Raw genomic sequence first — 20,630 nt, 5'->3', positions numbered from 1 at the left:
ATAAAATCAAACTTTCAGGCACTGAAAATACGATATGGACAAACAAGCAAGCGTTTGAACTGACAGAATAATTGGCAGCTTTGCATATGAGACGGCAAAATGGCATGATCTTGGGTTTCAGGTGTGTGTCATGCTAAGTATAAACTGTACCGACAAAAGTCAAACTCTGCTCACCTGTAGATAGAACTAAAACGCGGCACTAACAACTAACTGCTGGAGAGAGGAGGTGTGTGTGTGTGTGTGTGTGTGGTGTGTGTGTGTGTGTGTGTGTGTGTGTGTGTGTGTGAGGGGGGGTGGGTAAAAGAATATCTGTGCATCTGACTGGCAGTATGAATCATTAAGGTCACCACAGGTGTTGTGTATGTCTCCAAGACAGAGCCTAACATACTGACACAGACACCCCAGTGGCAACAAAATCTGTTCTCTAACATGAGCCAAATGACGTACACAAGACGTGCATTGCATTGCGGTCGCTGATTAGCAGTGGGGGAAAAAAGCAGAACAGTTACAGCACTTTCAAAAACGACATAGAAATATTTCATTTATTAGTCACACCCATGTATAATAATACACGCCCCCAAAGTTGACCTAAAAATTCTGGAAAACGCCTCGATGTAGTATACTTGATTTTTACAATGCAGGGTTTTGCTTTCCCCATATGAACAAAACATCAAGTATTACTTTATTTGAACACGTAATACTGCTCCTATTTTAAAATTTACAGCCCTACTTTTATTTGGTAGATGAGAAAACACACAATTGTACTCATATGTTTGATTACCCAGGCAGAATTTGAAAGATTCTTTAAAGAAAACATGAAGGGCCAGGTCAAACGTTTTATTTTAATGGGATTCTCATTAATTTGTCAAGTATTTCAGAAAAGCATTTTAATTAAACAAAACATAAACATAAAGAAATGAACGATCACCGTTGTCCAGTCACAAGTCATATTAAAAAAAATTAATTACAAGACAGTTCACAAATTCTGATGGGGTATGTAATCGGATGACCACAGCTGTATGCACAGTATATGCACTCATATGTACCCCCTGTTATATTGTAATAAAAGTGGAAGCTATGCCTTTTTGATAAACTCGAGGTGGGGGTGACATCCTGGAATTAAAGTGTACGGCTCGGTGGCAGCATGCATTTATAAAAAAGTTTTGTTTTTCATTTTCCCCTATACCTAAGTATAAAGTGCACTACTCATTTGTAACAATTTCTTTGAAGAAAAACAAATTTGGCATTGTACACAAGAAATTACAGTCGATCAAAAATGCCTTAACATCAGTTACGATTGAAATAAATCTGACATCTCAGTCAGAAGAAAATGCAATTGCTAAGGCTTGGATGGTGTTTGATTATATTTAACATTAAATAAAGCCCAAAATCAAATAGAATGTGTGGTACAGCTTTGGGCATGGGATGAAGCTACACATACACAGGTTTGATACTCCTTATTCACATTACAAGAGTACGTCTCAAGACTCGTAACATAAACTGTGACAACAAGATGAGACCCCATCATTAGAGAAATAGTGACAACGACTCGAGGTGGCGACTGACACATGTTCTCATGTAAATTAGAAGAATATCGTATAAAAACAACAAAAAGGAGCTCCAGTATTAAATTCGTGGATTATATTGTAAAAAAATTGTGCCAAACATATATGTGCGTTCATCTGAGATGACACGCTGTGGCGACCCCGAAAGGGACAAGCCGAAAGATACTTACTATATTGGGTGCTTATAAAAATCTTTTTGTCGTTTCATTTTATGAAATTATGGTTTAATTCCTTTTCTTTTGGCAGTGTCACTAGTTGTGGTTGCATGTAAGAACAAAGAATACACAGGTGCAGTGTGGGTGATGTTGGAAAATTTCCACTCTGCTTTTCAAAACATTTTAGAAGCCAATTGTGACATTTCAAGTGGCAAAAGACAGCAAGATATAAAATGACAAATGTGTTAAAAACAAGCAGACAGCACTTTTGTAAGGAAAACCTGCCTTGAAGGAAAACGGGTCTTTTGTCACCACAACACACTACAAACAAGGTCCAATAATAAGGATGTGCCTTATGCAGTACGTATATATATATATTGATGCACATTGCATTTTCTAGATGCTTTTGAGGAGGTTATCATTGAGTGTCTTCCTTCAACCTGTGCGTTTTAAAATACCGTTCCACAAATGTCATCGTTGTCAAACCTCATCATTCATGCATCTAAGAAAGGATGTACGTGTTCATATATGGCGTTATTCGCTTACACGGCACATTGTCTCGGACAACGTGGCAATTACGCATCTCTAGAGGTTACAGTGGTTCAGATCTAAACGTTAGAGTGTGACATCGCGTAAGAGTACGCACCTGGTGCCGCTCTGTAAAATACTGACAGTGAAAGGCATATAATGCTGACAAATTACTCTGTAGCTAAATATTATGCGGAATTACATTGGACATTTGATGTGTTAAGGAAATACAAAATCCTTTGGTTGTTTAGTAGTGCAGTGTGATATTACTGGGATACAAAAATATCTACGGTAAAATACAACTTGGCAGTACGGTAGTGACTGGTTGGCACATCTACCTCACACTTATAAGGACCGTGGTTGAAATCCTGGCCCCCGCCTGTGTGTAGTTTGCATTTTCTCCCCGTGTCTCTGTGGGTTTTCTGGTTTCCCCGCACCTCCCAAAACCATGTATGGTAGATTGACTGAAGACTCTAAATTGCTTGTAGGTGTGAATGTGATTGCAGATGCTTGTTTGTTTATATGTGCGCTGTGATTGGCTGGTGACCAGTTTACCGTGTACCCCTCCTCTCGCACAAAGATTGTTGACAGGCTACACCATGCCCACGACCCTAGTGAGGATAAGTGGTATGGAAAATGGATGGACGGACGATAGAGCCCTTTGTCGTTTCGATTTTTGTTTGTGATGTGTGGAGTATTTGGTCAATTTTCTTGCTCCACAAATCTAGCATCTGACATGACTAATCAATTGACATTCAATCCAACTGGTAAACAAATGTAATAGTTGGGTTGAGCATGAGTTGATTGATCATGCCTGAGAGAGGCGCACCTGGGGTGACGCACGAGAGAAGCAACTGCTATCATCACAATTATAAGCAGTGTTCAATTAAGAGAATATGTGCAGTGTGCGTGTGCTTCTAGAGAGTAGTTATTTGTGAGTTTTTTCTGTGACTAGTATGACTTCAGACTACAGCCACATTGTATGAACAATGAAGGCGGGTTAAATTTACCTAAAGCTATACTTTAATGAATCTCTTCTCCCGAGCATCGGTGAACACCATCACCACACGTTTTTTCCAACATTTTGTGTTTTTTTTTACCAAGGCAAGACACGCACGATCCATTGTTGTTGTCCTGGCCGTGGTAACTAGTGTATCCAGTCGCATTTGATTTGACAACGCCCAGTGATCATGAATGACGTCAAAAGACATGAGGCAAGGCTAAAAATAAACTAGATTTTGGATACATAATACACTGTACACCTGCAATTGGCTGGCGACCAGTTCAGGGTGCACCTGCCTCTCGCCCCAAGATAGCTGGGATTGGCTGCAGCACTCCCTGTGTCCCTTGTGAGGTTAAGCGGCTAAGAAAATGGATGGATGAAGGAATGAGGCGGCACGGTGGTAAAGCATTGGGCTCACAGTTCTGAGGTCCCGGCTTCAATCGTGGACTCCCCTGTGTGGAGTTTGCATGTTTTCCCCGTGCCTGTGTGGGTTTTCTCCGGGCACTCCGGTTTCCTCCCACATCTCTAAAACATGCAACATTAATTGGACACTCTAAATTCCCCCTCGGTGTGATTGTGAGGGCGGCTGTTTGTCTCTATGTGCCCTGCTATTGGGTGCCAACCAGTTCAGGCTATACTCCACCTCCTTCCCGTTGACCGCTGGGATAGGCTCCAGCACTCCCCACGACCCTCGTGAGGATAAGTGGTGAAGAAAATGGATGGATGGTTGGATAAATGTACTGCACACTATCAATGACGTGATTGATCGGAATAGTGAATTATGACAAAGCCAATCAGCATAAAATGTTAATTATCGGCCAATACCAATCATGCTGATCAGATCGCTGTCCAGGTCAAGTGTATTATGCAGGATTACAATATATTCAGAACACCAACAAAAACGATAGTTGTATCTACCACATATTTTAAATGGTATTTTTCCACAGGATATTTGGGGTTTATTATACTTTTAGTTATCTTTTATTTTATGCCATTAAATCCATGTTAATATAAGGATCGAGACGTAAGATTACCTATATTGAGATGTAAAATTTTATTGTCACCGTCAGCAAAGTGAAAAAAGCTCTCCTGAAGAGTTTATGAGTATCCACAAAGCCGCTTCCTGACATTTTGAAGGATGAGATATGAATGTTTAAACGGTGGATTTTTCAAAGCGCCCGTGAACTGCTGCAGGTTGTCGAAATCGCGTTAAGGTCTAATTACTTGAATATTTAAATACAATGAGAAGACGACTTCCACACGGTGAATAATACGTCAATATTGTGTCAATACGTTGTCACCACATAAGCACCAACGCAATTAGCAGAGTAATTAACTGTAAGTGCTACTAAATTCAGTGAAAGCATGTGGCACACTGTCGCTAGTTAAACCTAGCCTGGCTTCTTCCTCTGGGTATTACAATTCTGATCTGGTATTGAAATATCAGTTTTGACCACGCAGAGAGACTGTCCCTGGCCATTATGCATCTTTTTTTTTTTCCAAATAAAAACTCAAGGCTTGAGGATTAAGTTCCTCAATGGTGGAAGGTTGAGTGTTTTTGTTTTGTTTTCTTTAACCTGTTCCTGTGGAGTTATTCTAAAGTGATTTGGATTGAAGCACAACCTAAAATTAACAAGGAAGTAAGAAAAGGAATATGTCCAACTGTGCCAATTGTACAACTTTTTTTTTTTTTTATTCAACAGCTTTAGAGGACAGAACAAAAGCCGGGGACCTTTTCGATAAAATGAGGGAGTCGGAGTGGACGAGCAGATCTTTAGTGCTGCTGGAGTGATGTGTTACAAAGACTAATAACTATTTTAACAAGCAGTTACAGGCTGCAGCTTCCGTAGAAATCCAAATTAAAGGAGGGAAGAAAGGAAGAATATTGATGGCAAACAAAGGCCAATTTTACCACGCTTTACCAGGTCTGCCAAGCTGTTCTCACTGACCAGCAATTATTGAGCAGATTCAGTTTTGAGCTTCCACAACAAACAATATTTGTTATTTAGAGGGAAGACCTTCAGTAACCAGAGGGAGAGTGTAGTCAGTAAAGATGCACAGAGCCAAATTTCTCACTAAGCACTTTCCACAAGCATCATGAGACCATCAGTCATCCTGAAAGTGGCTGTAAAGAGCCTTTTGATTGCAGCATCGCACTCCTCAATGGGGCTTTTTTGGGGTGGAAAGAGAAGTGAGTGGCAAACTGAGGTGTCCCAAAATCATCCATCATTATCTATCGATTTTTCGGGTCGGGTCACGGGGGAAGTAGCTTTAGCAGGGATACCGTTACTTCCCTTTCCCCAGCCACTTCTTCCAGCTCTTCCAGAGGGATCCCGAGGCGTTCCCAAGCCAGCTGAGAGACATAGTCTCTCCAGCGTGTTCCTGGATTGTCCTAGGGGTCTCTCGGTCGCATGCCCGAAACACCTCACCAGGGAGGCGTCCAGGAGGCATCCGAATCAGATGCCCCAGGCACTTCATCTGGCTCCTCTGAATGCGTGGAGGAGCAGCGGCTCGATACTGAGCCCCTCCCGGATGACCGAGCTTCTCACCCTATCTCCAACGGAGAGCCTGAACACCCTGTGAAGGAAAATCATTTCAGCCGCTTGTATCCTGGATCTTGTTCTTTCGGTCACGACCCACAGCTCATGCCCATAAGTGAGGGTAGGAACGTAGATTGACTGGTAAATTGAGAGCTTCGCCTTTCGACTTAACTCCCTCTTTACCACAACAGACCGAAACAAAGTCCGCATCACTGCCGACGCTGCACCAAACCGTCTGTCGATCTCCCGCTCCATTCATCCCACACTCGTGAACAAGACCCCAAGATACTTGAACTCCTCCACTTGGGGAAGGATCTCATCCCCGACCTGGAGAGGGCACACCACCCTTTTCCGACTGAGGACCATAGTCTCGGATTTGGAGGTGCTGGTTCTCATCCCAGCCGGTTCACACTCGGCTGAAAATCGCTCCAGTGAGAGCTGGAAATCACGGCTTGATGAAGCCAAAAGAAAATCAGCCTTTACATATTTCTTAGATTCTATTGTGCCAAACTCTTACTTTAAGACTAAGGAGATGATGCAAAAACAGGCACAAAGTGGAAGCTGATCTATAAACCGGGCGCACCCACGACTGCATACACCAAATTGGCAAGTACTGCTGTTCCGATATCAAAATTTCAACTTTAATACTATATTTGTATAATAATCTATATATGTAAAATGAGTTGAAACTAGCTGAACCAATTGAATCTCTTCCCGGCTGCAGCTAAGTCTTGCACTCCATTTTGCCTGAACCAAATATCAATTTCAAACAATCTAATTGTTACCATTCAATATTTGGAATAACCAAGCAGCTCACATTGAAACAGTTCCTGTAAAATAGCTAAATAAGAGCAGATATTTAAAAAAAATGCAAATAAAAGCATATGATTGGTCAGTCAAAATCAATGGTGGTGTTTTCCTTGCTTATGTTTATCGTGAGCGTTTAACCGGATAACCTGCAGCATCTGGACTAAATTAATGTCTTCTTCTGAACAGAGGAGAGCGCGGCACGCCAAACTTGCAAATCATGGTAATGTGTTGATGCACTACTTGAATAAGCGTAAGTAGACACGACAGGATGTCCATGTGAAGGCTCGCCTGCGAAGGCAGGGCTGATTTGTAAACAGACTAAATGGATCAGTGAAAAAAAAATTAAAATAAAACAACAAAACAAAAGCTACTCTAAGGTGGAAGTGTGTTTTGGCTTGACATATCTAGCACAGCTGAATGTTTGAAAAATAAACCATTAGAATTTAAAGTTGATTGATTCTTCTTATGTTTATAGGCACGTGTAGCAGGGAGGCTTTTTTTGGCAATAAATTTGTACTTTTGATCATCAGTTTGGCAGGAAACTGACCCAGGTGGTTTTTCTCTTGTGTGCTCGTGGAGGTTATAGTCAAAAGTCACCCAAAACACTTGCATTGATCCCTCTGACACCATATTATTCTTTCATTTGTGTACTGTCATTCCACTTTCCAAATGAATCAAATGAACCAATAAGTAAAAGATACATCTTGGAAAAAAACAATAATGCAATACATGAGAAATCTTTGGGTTGTGCGTGAGCTGGAGTACCCAGAGAAAATCTATGCAAGATTCAAACACAAAACTGCAAAGTAGACATGCAAATGCCCCAAACACTTAGCAATTTTCAAATGTTTTTTCCCTTCAACAAGATTTGAAGCAGTGCCCATGAAGGCAACAGTTTTGAGAAATCAATGGAAGATGACAACACGTCCTAACCATACAATTAGGTTGCTCCGCCGTCATCACTGTGTTGCTCATAACGGCAAGTGAGCTTTATTTGGGCCCGACAGTCTTTCATTTCTTGATAAAAGCTTTTCCCATCGTTTACATGGATTTGTGAGGATATCATTTGTGGTATGAATTACAGACTATTGTGGAATACTGTAATTATATACAATAACTGTATTTCCTTTTTCTCAGAGTACAGAACATCAAATATCTTTTCTTTTTTTTTTTGGGTGGAGAATAAATGTCATTTACTCACGCTCAAAAGTAGGGGTGAAAAAAAACAGCATGATCTTCCGCACAAGGAGCCCATTGTTGAAGCAAACACAATGAAACGTGTGTGAAATACACGTGAAAGCTGAGCAAAGTTGCTGATTTTACCAAAGGCTGAATGGTGATGTTGTTGTTGTTGTTCCAGGATGACTGACATCAGGTGATGCCCCCGCTTCTTACCTCCACGCTGAACGGCTGCTCCTCTCCGTTGACTGCGCATAAAATCCACAACAAGAAGAGCTGAAGGCATATCGTCCCCATCCGGCAGCTACCGAGACATCTCCTGCTGCGAGCCGCCAATAAAACCATAGTGAGCGCCGCTGCTGGTCGCTTCTCGTCTCGGTTTCAAGTTGGACTCGCGGTCGGCACAAACAACCGGGAGGGGGGACTCATCGAGCCTCAGACGGCCAGCGGTAACATCGTGGATGTATCGGGGTGAAGGACGGTGGGAGAGGAGATGAGGCGAGTTCGCTCAACAGCCCACCACACTGTGTGTTACCTCAACCTGGGAGGATGTGGGGACAATGGCGACTGCCAGCCGCCTCCCGGTGCCGCCGTCCCCGGGTCAGTCCTCCGGTGTGTGGGCTGTTGTCGCGAGCCTCGTCCAAAGATTTTCTGCCTCACGCGGCATAGCTGCTCGTTTTCAATTGCACTTCCCACCCGATGCGCATGCGCGGCTTCAGCAAACACCAGCACCCTCCCCCCCCCCCCCCCCCATCATCCACCATCCACGATCTCAATCGTGTTAAACGTCTCCCCAAAAAATAATACATGTACTCCTGACAGCAAAATGCGTGTGACTTTGTTTCCTCGCGCGACGTCAGGCAACAACAATTGGAGTTCACTTCTTCGCCACAACCACAGACATAGCCTTTGTTCAACACTTTCGCCCGCTTTTGGTGCATATTCTATTTTAGTGCTGTTTGCTATTTTTTTTTTTTTAAACAAAGCATTACACATGACAAGGAATACGTTTGTATAATATTTTGTACGTTTGTATTGTAGTGGGGGGGGGACAGTGAGTTATTCGTAACAATGTATATCTACTTTTACATTTGTACATTAATCTAAAAAAGGGGACGAAAAAGCATTGTCAGCCTGATTCTATTCAAAAGTGCACGTCTGTCTGTGTTGTTTATGTACTACAGTGTTTTGATTCCTGACATTTTCATTGAGCTCCTCTTAATGGCCACTAGAGGGAAACGAGTGGCCCCGTTGAATTTAAAAACCCATTCGTGGGCAGCGTCCCATTTTTGGGACATCATGGTTTTCACGCATTATATCCTTCAGTATATCAAAACATCTAAGTGTTTTAATTTGAAGCCATAATTTGGTATCAGGAGAGGATAAGTCTTCGGCCAAAGTTAGCACGGAATTATTTCCCTTTCCTTCCTGACCCAACATGGCTGCCTCAAGTACACATGGAGCGTTTTCCAAGAGAAGAAAGGGAGAAAGGTCAGTATGCAACCAAGTTTGTCTTCAAAATGCTAATCCATAAGTATTAGTAATGCGTAAGTGTCGTTCTAGAATAAGAATTAAATAATAAACATCTCTAGTATGTACCACTTCACAGAACTGATAACATACCCGTCCCAGTTTTGGGACAGTGCCCGCGAGAGGGTACATCTTTTTTGCCCTTTGTTTAATGCATTAAATGAAAAAGAAGTGTTATTTCCTTGATTGTGACCCGTTAGGAGACTTTTATCTCAATAAGGCCAAAAAATTGCCACCCTGCCCAAGAATGGGTTTAAAGCAACGCTTCCAAACTCATTTAAATCTCAGCACCCCATTGAAAAATAATGGGATGAACAGTGGTGGTTCCAGATCAATATCAGAGTAAAGGGTACAGGGGCACGCTGGGGCCAGGAGTTTTGTCAGCGTGGAACGTGCGACACACTTCTCGCAAACATTAGTTAACATTATTCCAACACGAAACCAAGCAAGTGTGCAACAATAGCCCATTATAATCATTTTTTATTTATGTGTACTGATTTGCTGGAATGCAGTGTACTCCTCTCAATTTATTTTCCTCCAAGGCTTATAATGAATAGGGGGAGGACATTACACCCTTTTTTTCCTGCACCATAGGGACAAATAACAATGAGGCAGACATTAAAACAGACCCAGATGATGCTGTTGAGAAAACTGTAGAGAAGCGAGATGCACGAACCACAAGAAGAGAGCCAGACGACTTGGGGGGGACACAGAGCAGGAAAAAGCCTGAGAGTGAGAAACAAATAGTGTGAGACACTCACAAAATATATTGTATACTGTGGGTACGGCATGTCCATCCAGCAGCAAAGGACCATGAGGCTTGGGATGTTCAAATAAAAACATATGCTTGCTTGATTTGTGAATGTGTGCCTGCATGCGTGTCTTTATATTTTAAGGACATTAAATGACTGCTCAGGTCACTTACATTTGCACATGGTTTATAATGAAAGAATAAAAAATGACATGTGGCCTGGTTAAGGGAACAGACTACTGCACTAAACAGTGACTAAGTGGTGTTAATGTGTGACATGTACTTCATTTATATGCTCTTCTTATGTGATCTTTTCCAAGTTACTTGGCTGACTTGACTTTTTCTCATTTTAACTTCCTCTCCTTCAGTCCCAAACTCTCTCCCATCCATTCCCTTCTCTTTAATGATTTCCTCTCACACTCAATAATCCTCAATACCCTTTTGGAAAGGTTCTGCCTTGTTCCAACTGGTCCACCCACCAGCGCTGAGCTTTGCCAAGATTCTCAAAGCCTCTCCAAACACGACTCTGTCTCATAACTGCTGCATCTGCTCCTGGTCAGACCTTCTGGATCTCCTGGCAGCATGAAAGAGTCTTCCGTCTGGTTCTTCGCACTGAGGAATTAAAAAAAAGAAAGAAGATGGAGAGAGAAATGGGAAAAGAGAAGAGGAATGAACCACAGTGTAGCTGCTAATGAAGACCTAAAGTGTATTCGTCAATATCAGTTAAACCCTAAACAAACTTTACTTTTAATGCTAATTTGGCTTTATGTAGTACTGTCATCAAGACATTGCAGAAATCACAACTGTTTAATTAGCGTGACTGCTATTTTTAGAGATGAAGTGATGATCTTATCGCTTTTTTTAAATTTTAATGTGAATAATTTACTCTGTTTCAGGAGGATTACACGGAATCCTGGTTTCAAACAGAAATCATAAGGACCACATGATTAGAACTTACCATTAATATTCAATTTCCCCGTCATCGTGTACACATCCCATCATCAAACCAGAATATGGTTGCAGTATCTGAATTGGGTGGCAGAAGTGAAAGATACAGGAAGTCAACACATCTGGCTCGCTGGCTCCGATGACTGCTCATCACTAAAATGATTACAGTTCCTTCCAAGTCCTTTTTCACACAAAGCGGTTTGCTGCTCTATTAAATAGAGCCATGACGCCTGTGTGCATGTCCTGTGAGTGTGGTGGCGTTTGTTTAAAGAAATGGGCAATTTAGGTGTAAAAATAACTTCATGACCAACATCACTGCCAACAGACACCACATATATTCCTCTTCCAGGAAAGTGATGTTTTCATTTGTCTAATTTGTCTAATCGCACTGACCCAACAAGCCCTGTTTTATAGTTATAACAGCTTCCACTCTTCTGTAGACTTTCCACAATATTTTGGAGTATTTCTGTGGGGAATTTTTGCTCATTCCCAGACAAGCACTTGTGAGGTCAGAAATGTTGGATGGGAAGACCTTTCCTGTAGTTTACCCCAGAAGTGTTTGATGGGGTCACAGCCTTCATATTCCTCCATATCACATTCATCCAAGAACGCCTTTAGGGACCCTGGGGCACTGTCATGCTGAACTAGAAAAGGCTTTTTTCAAACAATGTTGGAAGCTTAGAATGTGTCAAGAAGTTGGATCCATAGTTTGAGTACAGCAAGAGGTAAAGACAATGCTGCCTGTCATTTAATTCATTGACAGTTGTGTTTTCAGATGTTTGTGCACAAGTTACTGTAGATTCTTTCTCTCTAAATCTAGACACTATCAGTGATTTGCATATTTAGAACAAGGTGTGTAAGGGGCAAACACACTTAAGAGACTATGACCTGGATGTTTCCACCCATTTGCTTCAAAGTAAGCTATCGCAACTGACTTTGGGGGAGAGGCAAGGTACAGTGAAGAAAAATAAGTATTTGAACACCCAGCTTTATTGCAATTCCTCCCACTTAGAAAACATGGAGGGGTCTGAAAATGTCATCATAGGTGCATGTCCACTGTGAGAGAGATAATATAATAAGACAAATACAGAAATCACAATGTATGATTTTTTAATCAGCTGCAAATAAGTATTTGAACACCTGTCTGTCAGGTAGAATTCTGACTCTCAAAGACCTGTTAGTCCGCCTTTAAAAGTCCACCTCCACTCCATGTATTAGCCTGAATCAGATGCACCTGTGTGAGGTCGTTAGCTGCATAAAGACACCTGTCCACCCCATACGATCAGTAAGACTCAAACTTGTAACATGGCAAAGACCAAAGAGCTGTCCAAATACACCAGAGACAAAATTCTACAACTCCACACGGCTGGAAAGGGCTCCGGAGATATTGCCAAGCATCATGGTGAAAAAAAGGTCCACTGTTGGAGCAATCATTAGAAAATGGAAGAAGCTAAACTTGATGGTCAATCTCAATTGGAGTGGAGCCCCATGCAAGATATCACCTCTTGGGGGCTCAATAATCCTTAGAAAGGGGAGGAATCAGCCCAGGACTACACGACAGGACTTGGTCAATGACCTCAAAAGAGCTGGGACCACCATTTCCAAGGTGACTGTTGGTAATACACTAAGACGTGATGGTTTGAAATCATGCATAGCACGGAAGGTTCCCCTGCTTAAACCAGCACATGTCAAGGCCCGTCTTAACTTTGCCAATGACCATTTGGATGATACAGTGGACTCATGGGAGAAAGTTTTGTGATCAGATGAAACCAAAGTGGAACTTTTTGGTCATAATTCCACTAATCGTGTTTGCAGGAAGACGAATGATGAGTTCCATCCCAAGAACACCATCCCTACTCTGAAGCATTGGGGTGGTAGCATCATGCTTTGGGGGTGTTTTTCTGCACATGGGACAGGACGACTGCACTGTATTAAGGAGAGGATAACCGCGGCCATGTATTGTGAGATTTTGAGGAACAACCTCTTTCCCTCAGTCAGAGCATTGAAGATGGGCCGTGGCTGGGTCTTTCAACATGACAATGAGCCGAAGCACACAGCCAGGAAAACCAAGGAGTGGCTCCATAAGAAGCATATCAAGGTTCTGGCATGACCTAGCCAGTCTCCAGACCTAAACCCAATAAAAAATCTTTGGAGGGAGCTGAAACTCTGTGTTCCTCAGCGACAGCTCAGAAACCTGTCTGATCTAGAGAAGATCTGAGTGAAGGAGTGGGCCAAAATCCCTCCTGCAGTGTGTGCAAACCTGGTGAACAATTACAGGAAACGTTTGACCTCTGTGATTGCAAACAAAGGCTACTGTACCAAATATTAACATTGTTTTTTCTCAGGTGTTCAAATACTTATTTGCAGCTGTATCACAGAAATAAATCGTTATCATCATCATACATTGTAATTTCTGGATTTTTCTTTTCAGATTATCTCTCTCACAGTGGACATGCACCTACGATGAAAGTTTCAGACCCTCCATGATTTCTAAGTGGGACAACTTCCAATATAGTGGGGTGTTCAAATACTTGTTTTCTTCACTGTAATTTTAGTACGGTATTTGCTTTCTTCAAAATACCTGCATTAATAATTCCCAGTTAAATGCTGAATCAAGCAGAAGATATTGTCAAATCTCAGGGTGGTTTCAAAGTTCCAAGTCCCCTTGTAAATGTGGAAAAAATAACTTGCTGTTGTACAGTTTGTTTGTTTTGTTTGTCAATAACAGGGTACATACAGTAAAGACAAGCAACCATTCACACTTGCGGACAATTGAAAGTCTTTAATTAACACCGAAATCGGTGAGTCTCATTTTAAAAATACTTTTTTATATCCCAAATCAGGTCAAACTATTTCAGGAAAAGTAATTACTCATGACTTGGACATAATGACAGACAGACTAATGATATTTTAAAGTCTTTTTTTAATTTACTGACAAAATAATTGTCAGCAATTCAGGCCAAAGGGTGTTGGATAATGGACGATGAGGTCAAAAAACAACCACACCTCTACACAAAAATGTTGCCAACTAGCCACTTGTTGGCCTAAAACCTATGATCTCTGTAAGTGAACTCAGCAGCAAAATTGGGAATTAGGTCGTTTGGCACTGTTGGCCAACTCTCTCACTTCTCCGTCTGACTCAGTGCGGCCAACAGTTTGTTTGTTAAACTTGTGCTTGTGGGGGAGAGGGAAAAAAAAGGCAGAACTGATGCCATAACAGAGCTAATGAGTTCAATTGGACAACAGAGGCAGGGATGAGCAGCGCCAAGGCAATGACCGCGTTCCATCTCGAACAATATTGCCCATGCTGTAATTCTATTCACTACTCCGAATGTTAATGGTCAGTAAAACTGGTTTTCTTTGGTACACAATCCCTACAATATGAAATACACTGATTTGAGTCAGTTTGATTGAAAATCATGTCCTGCAAAAGTAAAACATTTGAACAGACTGCATTAAATTGCCCCCCCCCCCCCCCCACAAAAAAAAGCATAGAATTGAGCCAGTCTGAAACAAAGCGATGCATTTCGCAAACAGACTGGACGTTATAATCCTCAGATTGGAGGATTTATTTATGTACAGAAAAATAAGCGATGATGCAACCCTGATGCAAGATCTACACACACAAACATAATGTGGCTCTCCCTCATGACAGTTTGTCTTGTGAGTTAGGGTCAAAGCAGCAGTTGATGGGAGTTGCTGTCGCATGCATGCGTCTAGGTTGCCTTGCAGTGGTTAAGGCAACCCATTCTGTTGGCATTGTGGACCTCCTCAAGTTAAACGTCACTGCAGTCATACAATTTGACCAATATTATTTCGGGGACAAGTTGAATTTGAACTGTTGTCATGCTAGATGATTTCAGCAAGCATTCAAATAATACTCTCTTGGATTTTCACAATACATTCAAAAGATGGACTACCTTAACAGATGACATCCAGCGTCCCACGAGAATCCAGCACACTAAATGCATCAAAGGATTATTACTGTTTTTAATCTTGAAATTCTCGTTTTTCTCATCATTTGTGACACTTGTTTCAAATGTGTTCCTGCCTCATTAAGGGGAGTTAAGAGGCGAAGAAGAATATAGATCAAAAGTTACGTCAACCTAAACAAACTCTAATTCAAAGCAAGACTCCAGTCTCGTGACAATTGGGGGTCGTTGTGGTGGTGAGGAGGGAAAAGGGATCCAAGCAAAGGAAAGCACGCCAGGGAGCAAGGCGAATCTCAAAAAGTATTCATGAAAAGGCAAAGAAGCAGCAGGATCAAAATACAAAATGAATACAATGGACACGCTCAACACCAAAGACGGTCAATGTGACGTCACGTAGGACACTTGAAGTAGAACAATGAACCCAAGACTAAAGACCCAAAACCCAACTAGACTGATGAGGCAACAAGCCACAGTGGGATATGACGCGAGTATTTCACGAACAGGATTAACAGGAAAAGTTTGAGAGACTGAGCCAATGAGCACAGGCTGGGATGCATAAAGAAAGGACACAAGAAAACAAGACAACATGAAACAAAACTATTTGCAATCAAAACAATCCAAAACCAAACCATCATAGAACAGATTCCAGACATCTCATTATAGAAAACATGTCCAATATGGGCCTGGAGGCAGGTACGAGGTCATGTCTACTGGGTCAGTCTAGGTCATTCCAGAGGCTGACTAGAATAAGAGAAAACTGTCTATTTCTTTTGGTTAACAAACGTTTAACAACACATTTGCTTAATATGAATGTAGAAAGATCCATCCATCTATTTTCTTAGCCACATATCTTCACACAGGTCACGGGAGTGCTGGAGCCTATCCCAGCTGTCAATGGGTAGGAGGCGGGGTCCACCCTGAACACGGTTGCCAGCCAATCGCAGGGCACAGGGAGACAGACAACAGTCACACTCACAATCTCACCTTGGGGCAATTTAGAGTGTCCAATTAATGTTGCATGTTTTGGGATGTGGGAGGAAACCGGAGTGCCCAGAAAAAACCCACGCAGGCATGGGGAGAACATGCAGACACACAGGCGAGAGAACTGTGAGGCCAATGCTTTATAGCTGCATGTAGAAAGATGATGGAGATGTTATTGGTGTCTTGTTGTTAGAACTTCTACTTTGGTGATGAAGTTTTGCAAAGTTTTAAAAAATAAATATTGTTATGAAAAACACTAAACCTATTCCAAAACAAATGATAAAATGCGACAGAAAAATGGGGGAAATGTTCGGCACCACAGACAACTAGCAATTTAACATGTGACATGTTACACGGAACGATATGGACCGAGACTGACTGATTGAAAACAGGGATCTAAATAATAGACAAGAAAACAAGGCACATCAGAGCACGACACAAGTAGTGGCAGGGAGCTGATCGGTAGAGATAAAGAACAGAATAGGAAGGCATGAACAAACACCACAAGGGAAGCAAGGAATTACATGAAACAAGACTAAATCCAACCTCCTGATCCTGAACAGGACAATCTGTATTGAGAATGGATGGATGGACAGATGATGATGACAGATGAATACTTAACTAAGTAAAACTAAAACAAAATGGCTTTGTTTGATCAGTGTGCTGCTGTTTAATTTTATTTCAGTACTAAAGTGTTTGACAGCCCTGACATAGAATAACCTGACATTGCATGTAAAAGTATAGCTTTTAAGTCTTCCTGGATCCAGCCAAAGCCAAGAACCAATCTCGTACAGCGGGAGTCGGCTGTGTGAATCGCTTGCGGGAGCTATAATCAATCATAATTGCTCAGACTCGGACGATAAGTGAATTGCTCAGCTTTCTGCTGTGGCACAGCTCAACATGCAGCATTCGACATCTTTTCTGTAGCATGTTGAGGTGAACAAGAACTGGAAGTGAACTGAGGGGGACGATCCATCACTGAGTGTTTCTGCGATGGTATTAGATATATTCAAACATTACAAAGAAGATAATATTTCATATCCACAGCACCTAACCTAAGGATGATGTGTTGAATAATAGGTCAGATCCACCTCCTCATTCCTCCACTACACATATATTGACATTTAAGACCAGGAGTCCAATATTGGTTGACCCTCCCTGGTAAATTATTAATCAGTTGGCAAGCACCAGTCTCCGTGTGTGTCCATGGCATTTAGTTTTTTTTTCCTCAACACAACACTTTCAAACAGTTGACTATAAATAACACATGACTGTCAGTCATGTGAATATGTCGCAATGTTTCTTCATTTTTTTGTTTTTCCCAAATTAAAATATTTTCAGACAAAACAACAGGTAGACTGTTTGACAATATCGACCCAAAACTTTACGCAGATTTGAAACTGATGTTTGTATTTAAAGGCAGATGTTAAAAAAGTATCAAAACCTAAGTTTGATGAAATGTTATAAACTCAACAATGATAACAGATTTAATTTACAGGTGCCATTCTCAGATCTTGACATCCCTGACGAAAGTAAAGAAAAACAAAAAGAATGATTCTCAGACTAAAAACTTAGTTTGGGCTTTAAGGTAGCTCAATTCAGCTCAGAAGATTTTAATATTTATTCATTTGTCTAAAGTTGCTGCACTCACCTGAAGTCCTTTGGCTTTGCCCAACGTTTGCCTCATAATTTACCAAAGCAAAGCAAAGCAAATTTATTTATATAGTGCATTACATACACGAGGTAACTCAATGTGCTTTACGTGATTAAAAGCATGTAAGTCAAACAAATAAATCATTGCATTCATTCATTTTCTGTGCCGCATATCCTCACAAAGGTCATGTGAGTCCTGGAGTCTATACCAGGTATCTTCGGGCAGGAGGCGGGGTGAACTGAACCCTGAACTGGTTGCCAGCCAATCCCAGGGCACATATAGACAAGCACCAGTCGCACTCACAATCACACCTAAGGGCAATTTAAACTCTCCAATTAATGCATGTTTTTGAGGTATGGTAAAAAATCGGAGTGCCTGGAGAAAACTCACGCAGGTATGGAGAGAACATGAAAACTCCATACAGGTGGGGCTTGGATTTGAAAGGCAGTCTTCAGAACTGTAAGGCAGATGCTCTCACCAACTTTTTTGAGGGCTACTTCGTGAGCACGGATCGTATGAAGGGCTACATGAGCTATTAGCGGCAAACTTCAGAGTCAGAGATTTTTTATATTTTATTTTTGTTTTATTTTTTATATTATACATTATTTTGAAAGCTGTCATTAATGTAAGCAAGTCAGATTGTGCAGCATAATAGATCAATGTTTTGTCTTGCACCTGGCATCCTGCCCAGGCTGGGCGTGGCCAGCCAATTAGTCGCCACACACCTGCCCCCTGTTTTGGCTGATTACACCCGGTACTTATAGGACACGGGGGACAACTAGTCCTCCGCCAGATCGTTGATTCTCATGCCTCGTTCCCGCACTGCCGTATACCTGACCTACCGTGTACCGACCCTCGCCTGTTCCCTGACCATCCTAGTAAGCTTGCCTCTTCTGATACTGCTGCTGCTTTTCCTGACTGACTCGCTGATCATTGACCACAGACCGAATAAAGGCTTTCTGTACACTACCTGCTTGCCTCTGGAGTCGTGCATTTGGGTCCGCCCTCGAGCCTCGTTTGTGACATGTTTCACCATATTTGCTTTGGACTCTGCGCTCCACTATTCGATCTAAGATCCCCACTGGATTTGTATTCCATAAGCATTTCTTTCTTGTATTCAGGACCTAGCAGAAGTTTAAAATCGATTCTAAAGCTGACCGGAAGCCAGTGTAAAGACCTTTTTAGATTTTGAGTTATTTGTTCTGACCTCTTTGTTCTGGTCAGAAACTGACCTGCTGGATTCTGAATGAGCTGCAGCTGTTTAATGCTCTTTTTGGGGAGTCCAGTCAGAAGACCATTACAATAGTCAAATCTACTTGAGATAAAAGCATTGATGAGCTTCTCCTGGTCTGCTTGACACATGCAAGACTTCACTCTGGATATGTTCTTCAGATGGTAACAGGCAATTTTAATAATTAATTTGATATGACTGTTGAAAGTCAGATCGGCATCTATTAGAACACCAAGGTTTTGAACTTGGTCTTCTTCTATGAGCAAATCCTTTTTGTATTACCAAAAACAATTAGCTCAGTTTTGTTGTGGTTTATTTGAAGAAAAATTTGATTCATCCATTTATTTATCTGCTCTAGACAGTGACACCTCCATTGAACTGTAGTCATCTGGAGACAGTCCTAAATATAACCGTGTGAGATCGCTGTGATAGTCAAAATTAAAGTTCTGAAAAATTTGACCCAAGGGTAACATACACAGGTTTTAGGATAACTGTTGCATCAGACGTTATATTGTAAAGTTCAACCGTTTCCAAAACTTCAGTATAATATAGAGCAGATGTGTCCAACTGTACTACATCATACTAAGAAGTGCTTTACTAAATCAGATGGGAAATATAGGGAAATTTAGTTGAGAAACACATGGAGAATTACTATGATGTAATGCAGTTTTACAATATTGACCTTGACAGTACAATAATAAAATTCATTTGATCTTAAAGTGTAAAATTAAATATCTGATGTCAGTGGGTTGATCCAGATCCATCATGCCAGGCAACAAGAAAGCATGTGAGACAGATAATCAACTACATAAGTATGACCAACAGCACACGGGCTTTATGGATTCAGTGATCACTTTTGAGTCCAGTTGAGAAAGCAGCCTTTTAACGGTCTGTTTGGGTTTTATCGAGTACACAGAACATGTCAGCGATATCCCTCGAAGGATGATGAGCTGGCTGTGATAAACAGCTCTCAGCCTATCAAAATGCCAGTGGAAGCACTGCTGTTGGCATTCTGCACGACAAATCTATCAAATGAAGAAGATATATTCATTTGAAAGGTCACTCCTGTCTCCAGCACATGGCTGAAGATATTTGCAAAATGTCATTATCTGTAAATTGAAGATTTCGAAGCTGGAGGTTGTCAACACAGGGAAGAAATAAACATACGAGGTGTGACATAAAAGTTCCAGACGACTACAAACTATGAGTTCTGTTTGCTACATGATCAACCTGTACATCTACAAATATCCGCTGCTACGTTTGCATTTATTCAGTCTTAGAAGAAGTGAAAGTTATGGCAGCACAACTTGTAGCTGCTTCCCCTTGATTTGATTATTCACATGTATCCTGAACAACCAACAGGTCTTGACCAAAAACAACATTGCTGTGCTGTTCCTCTTTCCCAAGCAGACACGTTTTGAAGATGTGGACGACATGAAGAAGGCTGTGCGGTTGGGGTGACTGTTGGGAGTCATCATCGACCCTCTTACTGCCTCGGCTCACCCACACCAATGTCCCCAATTTTAATGCATGACAATCCACCACACACCAGCATGGTACAAGGATAATGGTTACCAGTCTGGAACCTGGTAAGCATAATAATTGGCTGGGTGGTGAGTATTCACATTTCTCTTGGCTTCATCTCCCCGTGTCCCGCAACCCTTTCTGTTGTCGGGACACGGGGAGATGAAGAAAAAAAAAAAGGAATGATAGGACAGAGTAAGCAAATGCGGTACAAGCACTTGTCATATTCCATATCTGGTTTCCATTTGGAAAGAAGAATCTTTTATTTCATTATTTTGTTGTTGTTGTGTCTGACTGCA

At 41.5% G+C, this 20,630-nt stretch overlaps 1 protein-coding gene across 1 annotated transcript in view; it reads right to left on the bottom strand.

The window, feature by feature from the left end:
• LOC133492775 (matrix metalloproteinase-16-like) overlaps positions 1-8,511 on the bottom strand; it is a 53,097-nt gene extending 44,586 nt beyond the window's left edge. The window contains exon 1 of the mRNA XM_061805427.1: positions 7,997-8,511. Within this exon, the coding sequence (XP_061661411.1) occupies positions 7,997-8,125 (129 nt within the window). The 5' untranslated portion in view covers positions 8,126-8,511. The remainder of the gene's footprint in view (positions 1-7,996) is intronic.
• Between the last annotated feature and the right edge of the window lie 12,119 nt (positions 8,512-20,630).

This window comes from Syngnathoides biaculeatus, chromosome 19 (genome assembly GCF_019802595.1).
Source record: "Syngnathoides biaculeatus isolate LvHL_M chromosome 19, ASM1980259v1, whole genome shotgun sequence".
Lineage (NCBI taxonomy): Eukaryota > Metazoa > Chordata > Actinopteri > Syngnathiformes > Syngnathidae > Syngnathoides > Syngnathoides biaculeatus.
The sequence above is the reverse complement of the archived record's forward strand: the minus strand, read 5'-3'. Positions and strand labels throughout refer to the sequence as shown.